Source organism: Ostreococcus tauri, chloroplast (genome assembly GCF_000214015.3).
Source record: "Ostreococcus tauri chloroplast, complete genome".
Taxonomy (NCBI): domain Eukaryota; kingdom Viridiplantae; phylum Chlorophyta; class Mamiellophyceae; order Mamiellales; family Bathycoccaceae; genus Ostreococcus; species Ostreococcus tauri.
In genome coordinates, this window is record NC_008289.1 from 61,079 (window position 1) to 71,666 (window position 10,588).

Sequence of the window (10,588 nt, forward strand, 5' to 3'; positions counted from 1 at the left end):
TTAATATCTTATTTTCTAGTCGAGGAGAGATGACTGAGAGGCCGAAAGTATTTCATTGCTAATGAAACGTACGAGCAATCGTACCAAGGGTTCGAATCCCTTTCTCTCCGAAAAAACATAAAGAAATTTTGAATCAAGGTCTTGACTGAATACTATATTTTTATATATTCTATACCATATAGATGGTAGGCTAGATTTATTTAGATTATACAGTGGAAAACGGCATAATTTAGATAAGATAAAAAATAAAAATACTTTTGTAATACGAAGCTATTCAAAAGGGGAGAGTATATGACACGAGTGAAGCGTGGAAATGTAGCGCGTAAGCGTCGCAACAAAATTTTAGAACTTAATCGCGGGTACCGTGGGTCACATTCCACTTTATTCCGTACAGCTCAGCAGCGTACTTTAAAAGCTCTTACAACAGCTTATACTGACCGTCGTAAGAAAAAGCGTACGTACCGTCGTTTATGGATTCGCCGTATTAATGCAGCAGTACGTACGAAAGGAACGACTTATAGTAAGTTTATTCACACAATGAAAAAGGACCAGATTATGCTCAACCGTAAGGTTCTTTCACAATTAGTTATTCTTGATCCACCAAGTTTCTCAACTCTTACGAAGTAAGAATGGAACCTTGGGAAAAAAGTGAACAAAAAGAACAGAGACTTCTTGCATCTCTCTGGTCTTTTTGTTACTTTATAAGCACTGGAGAGGTGTCAGAGTGGTTTAATGTATTGGTCTTGAAAACCAATGTAGCGCAAGTTACCGTGGGTTCAAATCCCACCTTCTCCGATTTATGTTTTTTTTGTAAAATATTGGCCTTTAATTTTGATTTGTAGGAAATTATTAGATATAATAAAAATGCTCGTTCATTCTTTTTATTTGTTTTGATTGGAGATACCCATGACTCAAATTTTCCTTATTGGTCGTTTACCTGAGGCGTATGCGCCATTTGACCCAATTGTAGACGTACTCCCAATTATTCCAGTGTTATTCTTACTTCTTGCATTTGTATGGCAAGCTTCAGTAAGTTTCCGTTAATTTAAGAGAGGAATACTATGCTTACATTAAAAATTCTTGTTTATACTGTTGTTAGTTTCTTCGTATCTCTTTTCATCTTCGGGTTCCTTTCGAATGACCCAGGACGTAACCCTAACTCAAAGGACTTTGAATAAATCTTTAAAGGGGTGCAGAACCTTTTCTTAAAGCAAAAATTCAAATTTCAATGGTCGCGGGAGTCGATTGAAAAGAGCTTATAAACTCTGGAACATCAAACTTCTTCATTGTTTTTTCGAGGCAATTTTATGAAAAATTTTCAAATTTATCTTTCAACTGCGCCTGTACTTGCAGCTGTTTGGTTCACGGTACTTGCTGGTATCTTAATTGAATTAAACCGTTTCTTCCCAGACGCGCTCTCTTTCCCTTTAACGTAAAGAGACCTTAAAACTTTTGGTTTGGCAATATATGGATTTCATTTTACTGTATTGCCAAACTTATTTAAAAACACCTTGACAGAGGGAATCAGTGTTCGCTATTGTTATGAGTACGTACGCCGAGATAGCTCAGTCGGTAGAGCAGAGGACTGAAAATCCTTGTGTCACCAGTTCAAATCTGGTTCTTGGCAAAAAATACTTTTGCAGCTTACCTCAAAATTTGTAAGGTATCCAATGCATATCTCATAAAGATACTTTTATATCTTTCCACGAGTAGATTTAGAAATTATGGAAGCGTGTAATTCATCGACATAATTATTATGGCACCACAAACTGAAACTAAAACTGGTACTGGATTCCAGGCTGGAGTAAAAGACTACCGTTTAACATACTACACTCCTGACTACCAAGTTAAGGAAACTGACATTCTTGCTGCATTCCGTATGACTCCACAACCAGGAGTTCCTGCTGAAGAGTGTGGAGCAGCTGTAGCAGCTGAGTCTTCAACTGGTACTTGGACAACTGTATGGACAGATGGTCTTACTCAACTTGACCGTTACAAGGGACGTTGTTACGACCTTGAGCCGGTTCCTGGAGAAGACAACCAGTTCATCGCGTACGTTGCTTACCCACTCGACCTTTTCGAGGAAGGATCAGTAACAAACCTTTTCACATCAATCGTAGGAAACGTATTCGGATTCAAGGCACTTCGTGCTCTCCGTTTAGAAGACCTTCGTATTCCTGTAGCATACTGTAAGACTTTCCAGGGTGCTCCTCACGGAATTCAAACTGAGCGTGATAAGCTTAACAAGTACGGACGTGGACTTCTTGGATGTACTATTAAGCCTAAGCTTGGTCTTTCAGCTAAGAACTACGGACGTGCAGTATACGAGTGTCTTCGTGGTGGACTTGACTTCACGAAGGATGACGAGAACGTAAACTCACAGCCATTCATGCGTTGGCGTGACCGTTTCCTTTTCGTAGCTGAGGCTATCTACAAGTCTCAAGCTGAGACTGGTGAGATTAAGGGACACTACCTTAACGCAACAGCTGGAAACGTTGACCAGATGCTTAAGCGTGCTCAAGTAGCTAAGGAACTCGGAATGCCTATTATTATGCACGACTACCTTACTGCTGGATTCACAGCTAACACAACTCTCGCTACTTACTGTCGTGAAGAAGGACTTCTCCTTCACATTCACCGTGCAATGCACGCAGTAATTGACCGTCAGCGTAACCACGGAATCCACTTCCGTGTACTTGCTAAGGCTCTCCGTCTTTCAGGTGGTGACCACCTTCACTCAGGAACTGTAGTAGGTAAGCTTGAGGGTGAGCGTAACGTAACTCTTGGTTTCGTAGACCTTATGCGTGATGCTTACGTTGAGAAGGACCGTGACCGTGGAATTTACTTCTCACAAGACTGGGCTTCTCTTCCAGGTGTAATGCCAGTAGCTTCTGGTGGTATTCACGTATGGCACATGCCAGCTCTCGTAGAGATCTTCGGAGATGACGCTTGTCTTCAGTTCGGTGGTGGAACTCTTGGACACCCATGGGGGAACGCTCCAGGTGCATCTGCTAACCGTGTAGCACTTGAGGCTTGTACTCAGGCTCGTAACGAAGGACGTGACCTCGCTCGTGAGGGTGGTGACGTAATCCGTGCAGCTTGTAAGTGGTCTCCTGAGCTCGCAGCAGCTTGTGAAGTATGGAAAGAGATCAAGTTTGAGTTCGATACTGTTGATACTTTATAAGGTGTCTTTCTCGAACTCTAGATAAGACATAGACGTTCAATAGACGTTTATTTCCTTTCTAGTGGTTGAACCTCATACTTATACCTTCAAAGAAGAATTAAGATCCAAAAGATTTTGGTTCTCCTTTGAAGGGAGACATAAAACAAATTTTTATTTATGGTTGAAACACTTCTTTCAGGAATTGTTCTTGGCCTCATGCCGGTAACCCTCGCAGGGTTATTCACAACTGCGTACCTTCAGTACCGACGTGGAGATCAATTAAATCTTTAATTATTCCTTGAACGTTTCAAGCCAACGACTTCAGATGTTTGCTTCTAACTCAGTTCTAAGGTCAATGCATTGGGGCAAAAATGAATTTGTCCCAATTTACTATAAAAAAAATCCAAAGCTTCTAGTTTTTAAGCCGCAACATACAAAAAAAATAATTGAGCCCACTCTTTATAAAATAAAAACATAACTTTTTCTTCGTTTGATGGGTATTTCTTATTTTGCTCGGTATTTCTTCGTTTGTTGTTTCGACTTCAACTTTCATCTGTGCCTGTCCAGTTAAAAACGGCACGATATTTTTAAGAATCCAGAATACATATTTCTTTTTTTCGTTTGTTGTTTCGCGCATCGAAGGCTGGTATAATACGTAGTAACAGATCAATTTTTTGGGCCTTGGTTCCATGGTGATTTTGTAACTCTTTAAATTTTTATTTCTTCTTTATTATGACTGCAACTTTAGAGCGCCGCGCAAACGCGACAGTATGGGGACGTTTTTGTTCATGGATTACTTCAACTGAGAACCGTTTATACATCGGTTGGTTCGGAGTATTAATGATCCCTACTCTTTTAACAGCAACTTCTGTATTCATCGTAGCTTTCATCGCTGCACCTCCAGTGGATATCGATGGTATTCGTGAGCCAGTATCTGGATCACTTATGTACGGAAACAACATCATCTCTGGTGCTGTAATCCCTACATCTAACGCTATCGGACTTCACTTCTACCCAATTTGGGAAGCAGCTTCTCTTGATGAGTGGCTTTACAACGGTGGACCTTACCAGCTTATCGTATGTCACTTCTTCATCGGAATTTGTTCATACATGGGTCGTGAGTGGGAGCTTTCATTCCGTTTAGGAATGCGTCCTTGGATCGCAGTAGCTTACTCAGCTCCTGTAGCTGCAGCAACTGCTGTATTCCTTATCTACCCAATCGGACAGGGTTCTTTCTCTGACGGAATGCCTCTCGGTATCTCTGGAACTTTCAACTTCATGATCGTATTCCAGGCTGAGCACAACATTCTTATGCACCCATTCCACATGCTTGGTGTTGCTGGTGTATTCGGTGGTTCACTTTTCTCTGCAATGCACGGATCACTCGTAACTTCATCTCTCATCCGTGAGACAACTGAGAACGAGTCTGCAAACGCAGGATACAAGTTCGGACAAGAAGAAGAGACTTACAACATCGTAGCTGCACACGGTTACTTCGGACGTCTTATCTTCCAATACGCTTCATTCAACAACTCACGTTCACTTCACTTCTTCCTTGCAATCTGGCCTGTAATGGGAATCTGGTTCACAGCTCTTGGTATTTCTACTATGGCTTTCAACCTTAACGGTTTCAACTTCAACCAGTCTGTAGTAGATTCTAACGGACGTGTAATTAACACATGGGCTGATATCGTAAACCGTGCTAACCTCGGTATGGAAGTAATGCACGAGCGTAACGCTCACAACTTCCCTCTTGACCTCGCTTCAGTTGAAGCTCCTTCAATCAACGCATAGTCAAGTCTTTTATGTTAGGGAACTAACATAGAGTTTATATACCCCTTCGGGGGTATATACGACAAGATAAAAATATAAAAAATAGACCTTTAAATCACAAGGAAATACTCAGAGTATAAGAATATACATGGTTTCAACTTGATCTGTACGGACAGTGTTTTAAGAAGCCACGCCAATCTGAACGGCCTCAAAACGAGTATGCATGGTAGAGCCCCTTGATTAAAGATGTCTGAAAGCGGTTTCATACTACTCTGAACAGTTAACTATGTTTATCTGTATAACTACCGGTTTAATACGTTTATGAACCGTATTTCGGGTACATTCACCTATTTAAGTGTTCTTCTTCTTTTATTTTATGTTTTTTTGTTCTATGAACAGTCTGTGCGTGAGCTTACAGAGTAGAAACTAAAAAAGGGAGAGAAGGTATCCAATAAAGATACCTTCTCTCCCTTTTTGTTGTAATAATTGAAATAAGTCTTGGCATCGACACGTTTTCACTATCAGTGGCCCGATAGCTATCTTAGTCTCAAAAACCTTTCACCACGCAGTTCTGATGGGATGCTGTGTTTCGATTGTGACGAAGACACCAAGAAAAAAAATAATAAATAAAATCAAATCCTTCGATCTATTAGTACGTATCAGCTTCAAAACGCATTACTGCGCGTCTACATTACGCCTATTAAACGGCTAGTCTTGCCGTGATCTTACTGTCATTGTTGAAACTTAAAGTTTCATAGACAAAGAACACTCATCTAAGGTGAACTTCCTACTTATATGCTTTCAGCAGTTATTTGCTCCAATCATAGCTACCCAGCGTTTACCCCTGGCGGAATAACTGGTACACTAGCGGATTGTCCCCACCTGGTCCTCTCGTACAAAGGGGAGATCCTTTCAATGTTCTAAACGCCTACACGGGATATGGACCAAACTGTCTCACGACGTTCTGAACCCAGCTCATGTACCGCTTTCTATGGGCGAACAGCCCAACCCTTGGAACGTACTTCCGCTCCAGGATGCGATAAGCCGACATCGAGGTGCCAAACCTCCCCGTCGATGTGAACTCTTGGGGGAGATTAGCCTGTTATCCCTAGAGTAACTTTTATCCGTTGAGCGACGGCCTTTCCACTCAGCACCGTCGGATCACTAAAACCGACTTTCGTCTCTGCTTGACATGTCAGTCTCGCAGTCAAGCTCGCTTTTGCTTTTACACTCTATGGCTGATTTCCGTCCAGCCTGAGCGAACCTTTGTACACCTCCATTACCTTTTGGGAGGTGACTGCCCCAGTCAAACTGCCCGCCTGAAACTGTCTTTCTACCGGATAACGGTAAGAAATGAGCGCTCTAGCTTACTAAGAGTGGTATCTCACTGATGACTCCCTCCTTTCCGGAAAAAGAAGTTCAACGTCTCCCACCTAAGCTGCGCAAAGCAAGCTTGAGAGCAATTCCAGGGTACAGTAAAGCTTCATAGGGTCTTTCTGTCCGCGTGCAGGTAATCCGCATCTTCACAGATATTTTTATTTCACCGAGCCTCTCTCTGAGACAGTATCCAGATCGTTACACCTTTCGTGCGGGTCGGAACTTACCCGACAAGGAATTTCGCTACCTTAGGACAGTTATAGTTACTGCCGCCGTTCACCAGGGCTTCAGTCGTCAGCTTCGTCGAAACTAACCAACTTCTTTAACCTTCTGGCACTGGGCAGGTGTCAGCCCCCATACATCGTCTTACGACTTTGCGGAGACCTGTGTTTTTGGTAAACAGTCGCCTGGATCTCTTCACTGCGGCCCTTTTACAAGGGCACTCTTTCTTCCGAAGGTACAGAGCCAATTTGCCGAGTTCCTTAGAGAGAGTTATCTCGCTCCCCTTAGTTTATTCAACCCACGTACCTGTGTCGGTTTACGGTACAGGCGCTATTTTATCAAAGTCGATAAGCTTTTCTTGGAAAAAATGGAGGGACAAGCAATTCGTTCTTCCACCGGCCAAGGTGGCAAATTTCTTTCGCTTCATTTGTTCGTCCCTTAGGACTAATAAAATAACGGTGAAGGAATATAAACCTTCTTTCCATCGATTACGCCTTTCGGCCTCACCTTAGGTCCTGACTGACCCTCTGAGGACGAGCCTTGCAGAGGAACCCTTACGTTTTCGGGGCACTAGATTCTCACTAGTGTTTTCGTTACTCAATCTGACATTCTCACTTCCGCCCTGTCCACCGCGGCTTACGCGCTTGGCTTCTCCCTGGGCGGAACGCTCCTCTACCACATATTCTATAAGAGAATATATCCATAGCTTCGGCAAAAAACTTAGTTCCGGAAATTTTCGGCGCAAAAACGCTTGATCAGTGAGCTATTACGCACTCCTTAGAGGGTGGCTGCTTCTAGGCAAACCTCCTGATTGTCACAGCATTTTCACCTCCTTTACCACTTAGCTTTTATTTAGGAGCCTTAACTGATGGTCTGGGCTGTTTCCCTTTTGACTACGAAGCTTGTCCCCCGCAGTCTCACTGGCTATTTGAAATCATCTCACGTATTCCGAGTTTGCAACAGATTGGTACCGCTTTCGCAGCCCGCACCGAAACAGAGCTTTACCCCATGAGAGTTCATAAATAACCGCTGCGCCTCAACGCATTTCGAGGAGAACCAGCTAGCTCCAAGTTCGATTGGCATTTCACCCCTAACCACAACTCATCCGTCGATTTTTCAACATCGGTCGGTTCGAACCTCCACTTCGTTTCACCAAAGCTTCATTCTGGTCATGGTTAGATCACCTGGGTTCGGGTCTACGATAAGGGACGAGTGCCCTATTCAGACATGCTTTCGCTTTGGCTTCGATGAAAAATCTTAACCATGCCACTTACCGTAAGTCGCCAGATCATTCTTCAACAGGCATGCAGTCAGATGTGTTCATCCTCCTACCAATTGTAAGTATACGGTTTCATGTTCTATTTCACTCCCCGAATAGGGGTTCTTTTCATCTTTCCCTCGCGGTACTTTTCGCTATCGGTGACCTAGGAGTATTTAGTCTTACCAGGTGGTCCTGGCGAATTCATACGGGATTTCACGTGCCCCATACTACTTGGGAGCCAAACGGCATTGAGTGAAGGTTCAACGACTGGGCTTTCACCATCTATGGCGCAGGATTCAGCTGCTTCGTTTCTCATCAATTTCTATACCTTTGTGTTTGGTCCTATAACCAGAAAAATAAATTTTTCTTTTAGACTGGTCCCATTTCGCTCGCCGCTACTTTGGGAATCGCTTTTGCTTTCTTTTCCTCCAGCTACTAAGATGTTTCAGTTCACTGGGTTGTCTTTCTCTTCTCTATGAATTCAAGAAGGAATGTTTTAGGTTGCCCTATTCGGGAATCTTCGGATCAAAGCATACGTCCTGCTCCCCGAAGCATATCGTCGGTTATCACGCCCTTCATCGGCTCTAGGTCCCTAGATCTCCACCATATACTCTTTGTTGATTGATTTTGTTTTAAATAAAAGGTTCCACAATTCAGTCCTTCGAAAAGGAGTTTGGCTGGAGGTAAGCGGACTCGAACCGCTGACGTCTGCCTTGCAAAGGCAGCGCTCTACCAACTGAGCTATACCCCCGTGCCATGGGCTATTCAGGACTTGAACCTGAGACCTCACCCTTATCAGGGGTGCGCTCTAACCACCTGAGCTAATAGCCCGTAGCCAGCGGCAATTACGCGCCGCTTCCGGCTTGGTCTTTTTTGAGAGCATCTCTACTCTCAAGATCTCATTAAAAGGAGGTATTCCAGCCACACCTTCCAGTACGGCTACCTTGTTACGACTTCACCCTAGTCACCAACCCTGCCTTCGGCATCCTCGTCCATAAAGGTTCGAGTAACGACTTAGGGAAGGATCGACTTCCATGGTGTGACGGGCAGTGTGTACAAGACCCGGGAACGTATTCACCGCTGTATGCTGACCAGCGATTACTAGCGATTCCACCTTCATGTACTCGAGTTGCAGAGTACAATCCGAACTGAGATAGGGTTTTTGAGATTGGCTAGCCTTCACAGGTTTGCGACTCATTGTCCCTACCATTGTAGTACGTGTGTAGCCCAAGATATAAGGGGCATGCTGACTTGACATCATCCACACCTTCCTCCGCTGTATAGCGGCAGTCTCTTTTAAGCACTGTAAAACAGCAACAAAAGACATGGGTTGCGCTCGTTACAAGACTTAACTTGACATTTCACAACACGAGCTGACGACAGCCATGCACCACCTGTCATTCTATCCCGAAGGAGGCTCTTCTTTCAAAGAGTTTTAGAATGATTTCAAACCTTGGTAAGGTTTTTCGCGTTGCATCGAATTAAACCACATACTCCACCGCTTGTGCGGGTCCCCGTCAATTCCTTTGAGTTTCACATTTGCATGCGTAATCCCCAGGCGGGAAACTTCACGCGTTAGCTTGACCACCGCTCCGAATACCGGCTCGGCAGTGAGTTTCCATCGTTTACGGCTAAAATTACTAGGGTATCTAATCCTAATCACTCCTTTAGCTTTCGTCTCTTAGCGTCAGGTAAAGCCCAGTACAGTGCCTTCGCCATATTGGTGTTCCTTCCGATATCTACGCATTTCACCGCTCCACCGGAAATTCCCTGTACCTCTACTTCCCTCAAGCATGGAAGTTTCTTTTGCGGACCCCCGGTTGAGCCGAAGAATTTCACAAAAGACTTTCCAAACCGCCTACAGACGCTTTACGCCCAATCAATCCGAATAACACTTGCATCCTCTGTCTTACCGCGGCTGCTGGCACAGAGTTAGCCGATGCTTATTCCTCGAATACCGTCATTGATTCTTCTTCGAGAAAAGAAGTTTACAACCCGCAGGCCGTCATCCTTCACGCAGCGTCGCTCCGTCAGGCTTTCGCCCATTGCGGAAAATTCCCCACTGCTGCCTCCCGTAGGAGTTTGGCCCGTGTCTCAGTGCCAATGTGGCTGTCCATCCTCTCAGACCAGCTACTGATCGTCGCCATAGTGTGCAGTTACCATCCTATCTAGCTAATCAGACGCAAGATCATCTTTAGGCGAAATTCCTTTCACTCCACAGCATATCGGGTATTAGCATCCGTTTCCAGAAGTTATCCCCGTCCTAAAGGTAGATTCTTACGTGTTACTCACCCGTTCGCCACTTTCATATTCTTGCAAGCAAGAATACTCACGTTCGACTTGCATGTGTTATGCACGCTGCCAGCGTTCCTTCTGAGCCAGGATCAAACTCTCCATGATGTGTTTTTGAATCTCATTCAAATTGAATGCTTCTGAGTATGAGTATACAATTGAGCCCAGACCAGCCCACGATGTCTGCCTCTTTCCGGACCACAAATAAAAAAAACCAGGTCGAAAAATTCGACCTGGTATCAATGAGTCTCTCAAAAAAGGGTTAATCTTTCGTAAGTTGATCAAGAATAAAATCGGACGAGGAGGGATTCGAACCCCCGACCTTCTAGTTCGTAGCCAGATACTCTATCCAACTAAGCTACACGTCCTTGCACTGATACTAGCAAAATATTGGAAAGATGTATAATAATATTTTTTTATAGTTATAACGCCGCCTAACTTTTTATTAGTTAGGCGGCGTTACAATTAAAGAATCAACTTAAACCTAATTTAGAAATAAA

General features: G+C 43.8%; 7 protein-coding genes and 9 non-coding genes across 16 annotated transcripts, besides 1 other annotated feature; 10 read left to right on the forward strand and 6 right to left on the reverse strand. All coding sequences in view use genetic code 11, as the record gives it.

The window, feature by feature from the left end:
• Window positions 1–23: 23 nt before the first annotated feature.
• trnS lies at window positions 24–110 on the forward strand. Its single transcript has one exon. It is a non-coding gene; the product is annotated as a tRNA-Ser (tRNA).
• Window positions 111–291: 181 nt separating this feature from the next.
• Window positions 292–627, forward strand: rpl20 (ribosomal protein L20). The gene has a single exon. The coding sequence runs from the start codon at window positions 292–294 to the stop codon at window positions 625–627; it is 336 nt and encodes a 111-aa protein (YP_717258.1).
• Window positions 628–710: 83 nt separating this feature from the next.
• On the forward strand, window positions 711–795 carry trnS. The gene has a single exon. It is a non-coding gene; the product is annotated as a tRNA-Ser (tRNA).
• A 111-nt stretch (window positions 796–906) lies between these two features.
• psbK (photosystem II protein K) lies at window positions 907–1,044 on the forward strand. The gene has a single exon. It carries the CDS (start codon window positions 907–909, stop codon window positions 1,042–1,044), a length of 138 nt encoding a protein of 45 aa, YP_717259.1.
• Window positions 1,045–1,061: 17 nt separating this feature from the next.
• On the forward strand, window positions 1,062–1,178 carry psbI (photosystem II protein I). The gene has a single exon. The coding sequence runs from the start codon at window positions 1,062–1,064 to the stop codon at window positions 1,176–1,178; it is 117 nt and encodes a 38-aa protein (YP_717260.1).
• A 129-nt stretch (window positions 1,179–1,307) lies between these two features.
• PsaJ lies at window positions 1,308–1,436 on the forward strand. Its single transcript has one exon. The coding sequence runs from the start codon at window positions 1,308–1,310 to the stop codon at window positions 1,434–1,436; it is 129 nt and encodes a 42-aa protein (YP_717261.1).
• A 118-nt stretch (window positions 1,437–1,554) lies between these two features.
• On the forward strand, window positions 1,555–1,627 carry trnF. Its single transcript has one exon. It is a non-coding gene; the product is annotated as a tRNA-Phe (tRNA).
• Window positions 1,628–1,756: 129 nt separating this feature from the next.
• Window positions 1,757–3,184, forward strand: rbcL (ribulose-1,5-bisphosphate carboxylase/oxygenase large subunit). The gene has a single exon. It carries the CDS (start codon window positions 1,757–1,759, stop codon window positions 3,182–3,184), a length of 1,428 nt encoding a protein of 475 aa, YP_717262.1.
• A 156-nt stretch (window positions 3,185–3,340) lies between these two features.
• Window positions 3,341–3,454, forward strand: PetG. Its single transcript has one exon. The coding sequence runs from the start codon at window positions 3,341–3,343 to the stop codon at window positions 3,452–3,454; it is 114 nt and encodes a 37-aa protein (YP_717263.1).
• Window positions 3,455–3,557: 103 nt separating this feature from the next.
• Window positions 3,558–10,381: a repeat region.
• Window positions 3,896–4,957, forward strand: psbA (photosystem II protein D1). The gene has a single exon. It carries the CDS (start codon window positions 3,896–3,898, stop codon window positions 4,955–4,957), a length of 1,062 nt encoding a protein of 353 aa, YP_717264.1.
• rrf lies at window positions 5,433–5,548 on the reverse strand. Its single transcript has one exon. It is a non-coding gene; the product is annotated as an unknown (ribosomal RNA).
• On the reverse strand, window positions 5,566–8,423 carry rrl. The gene has a single exon. It is a non-coding gene; the product is annotated as a large subunit ribosomal RNA (ribosomal RNA).
• On the reverse strand, window positions 8,475–8,547 carry trnA. The gene has a single exon. It is a non-coding gene; the product is annotated as a tRNA-Ala (tRNA).
• On the reverse strand, window positions 8,554–8,627 carry trnI. Its single transcript has one exon. It is a non-coding gene; the product is annotated as a tRNA-Ile (tRNA).
• Window positions 8,652–10,221, reverse strand: rrs. The gene has a single exon. It is a non-coding gene; the product is annotated as a small subunit ribosomal RNA (ribosomal RNA).
• Window position 10,382: 1 nt separating the features above from the next.
• On the reverse strand, window positions 10,383–10,456 carry trnR. The gene has a single exon. It is a non-coding gene; the product is annotated as a tRNA-Arg (tRNA).
• Window positions 10,457–10,588: the final 132 nt, after the last annotated feature.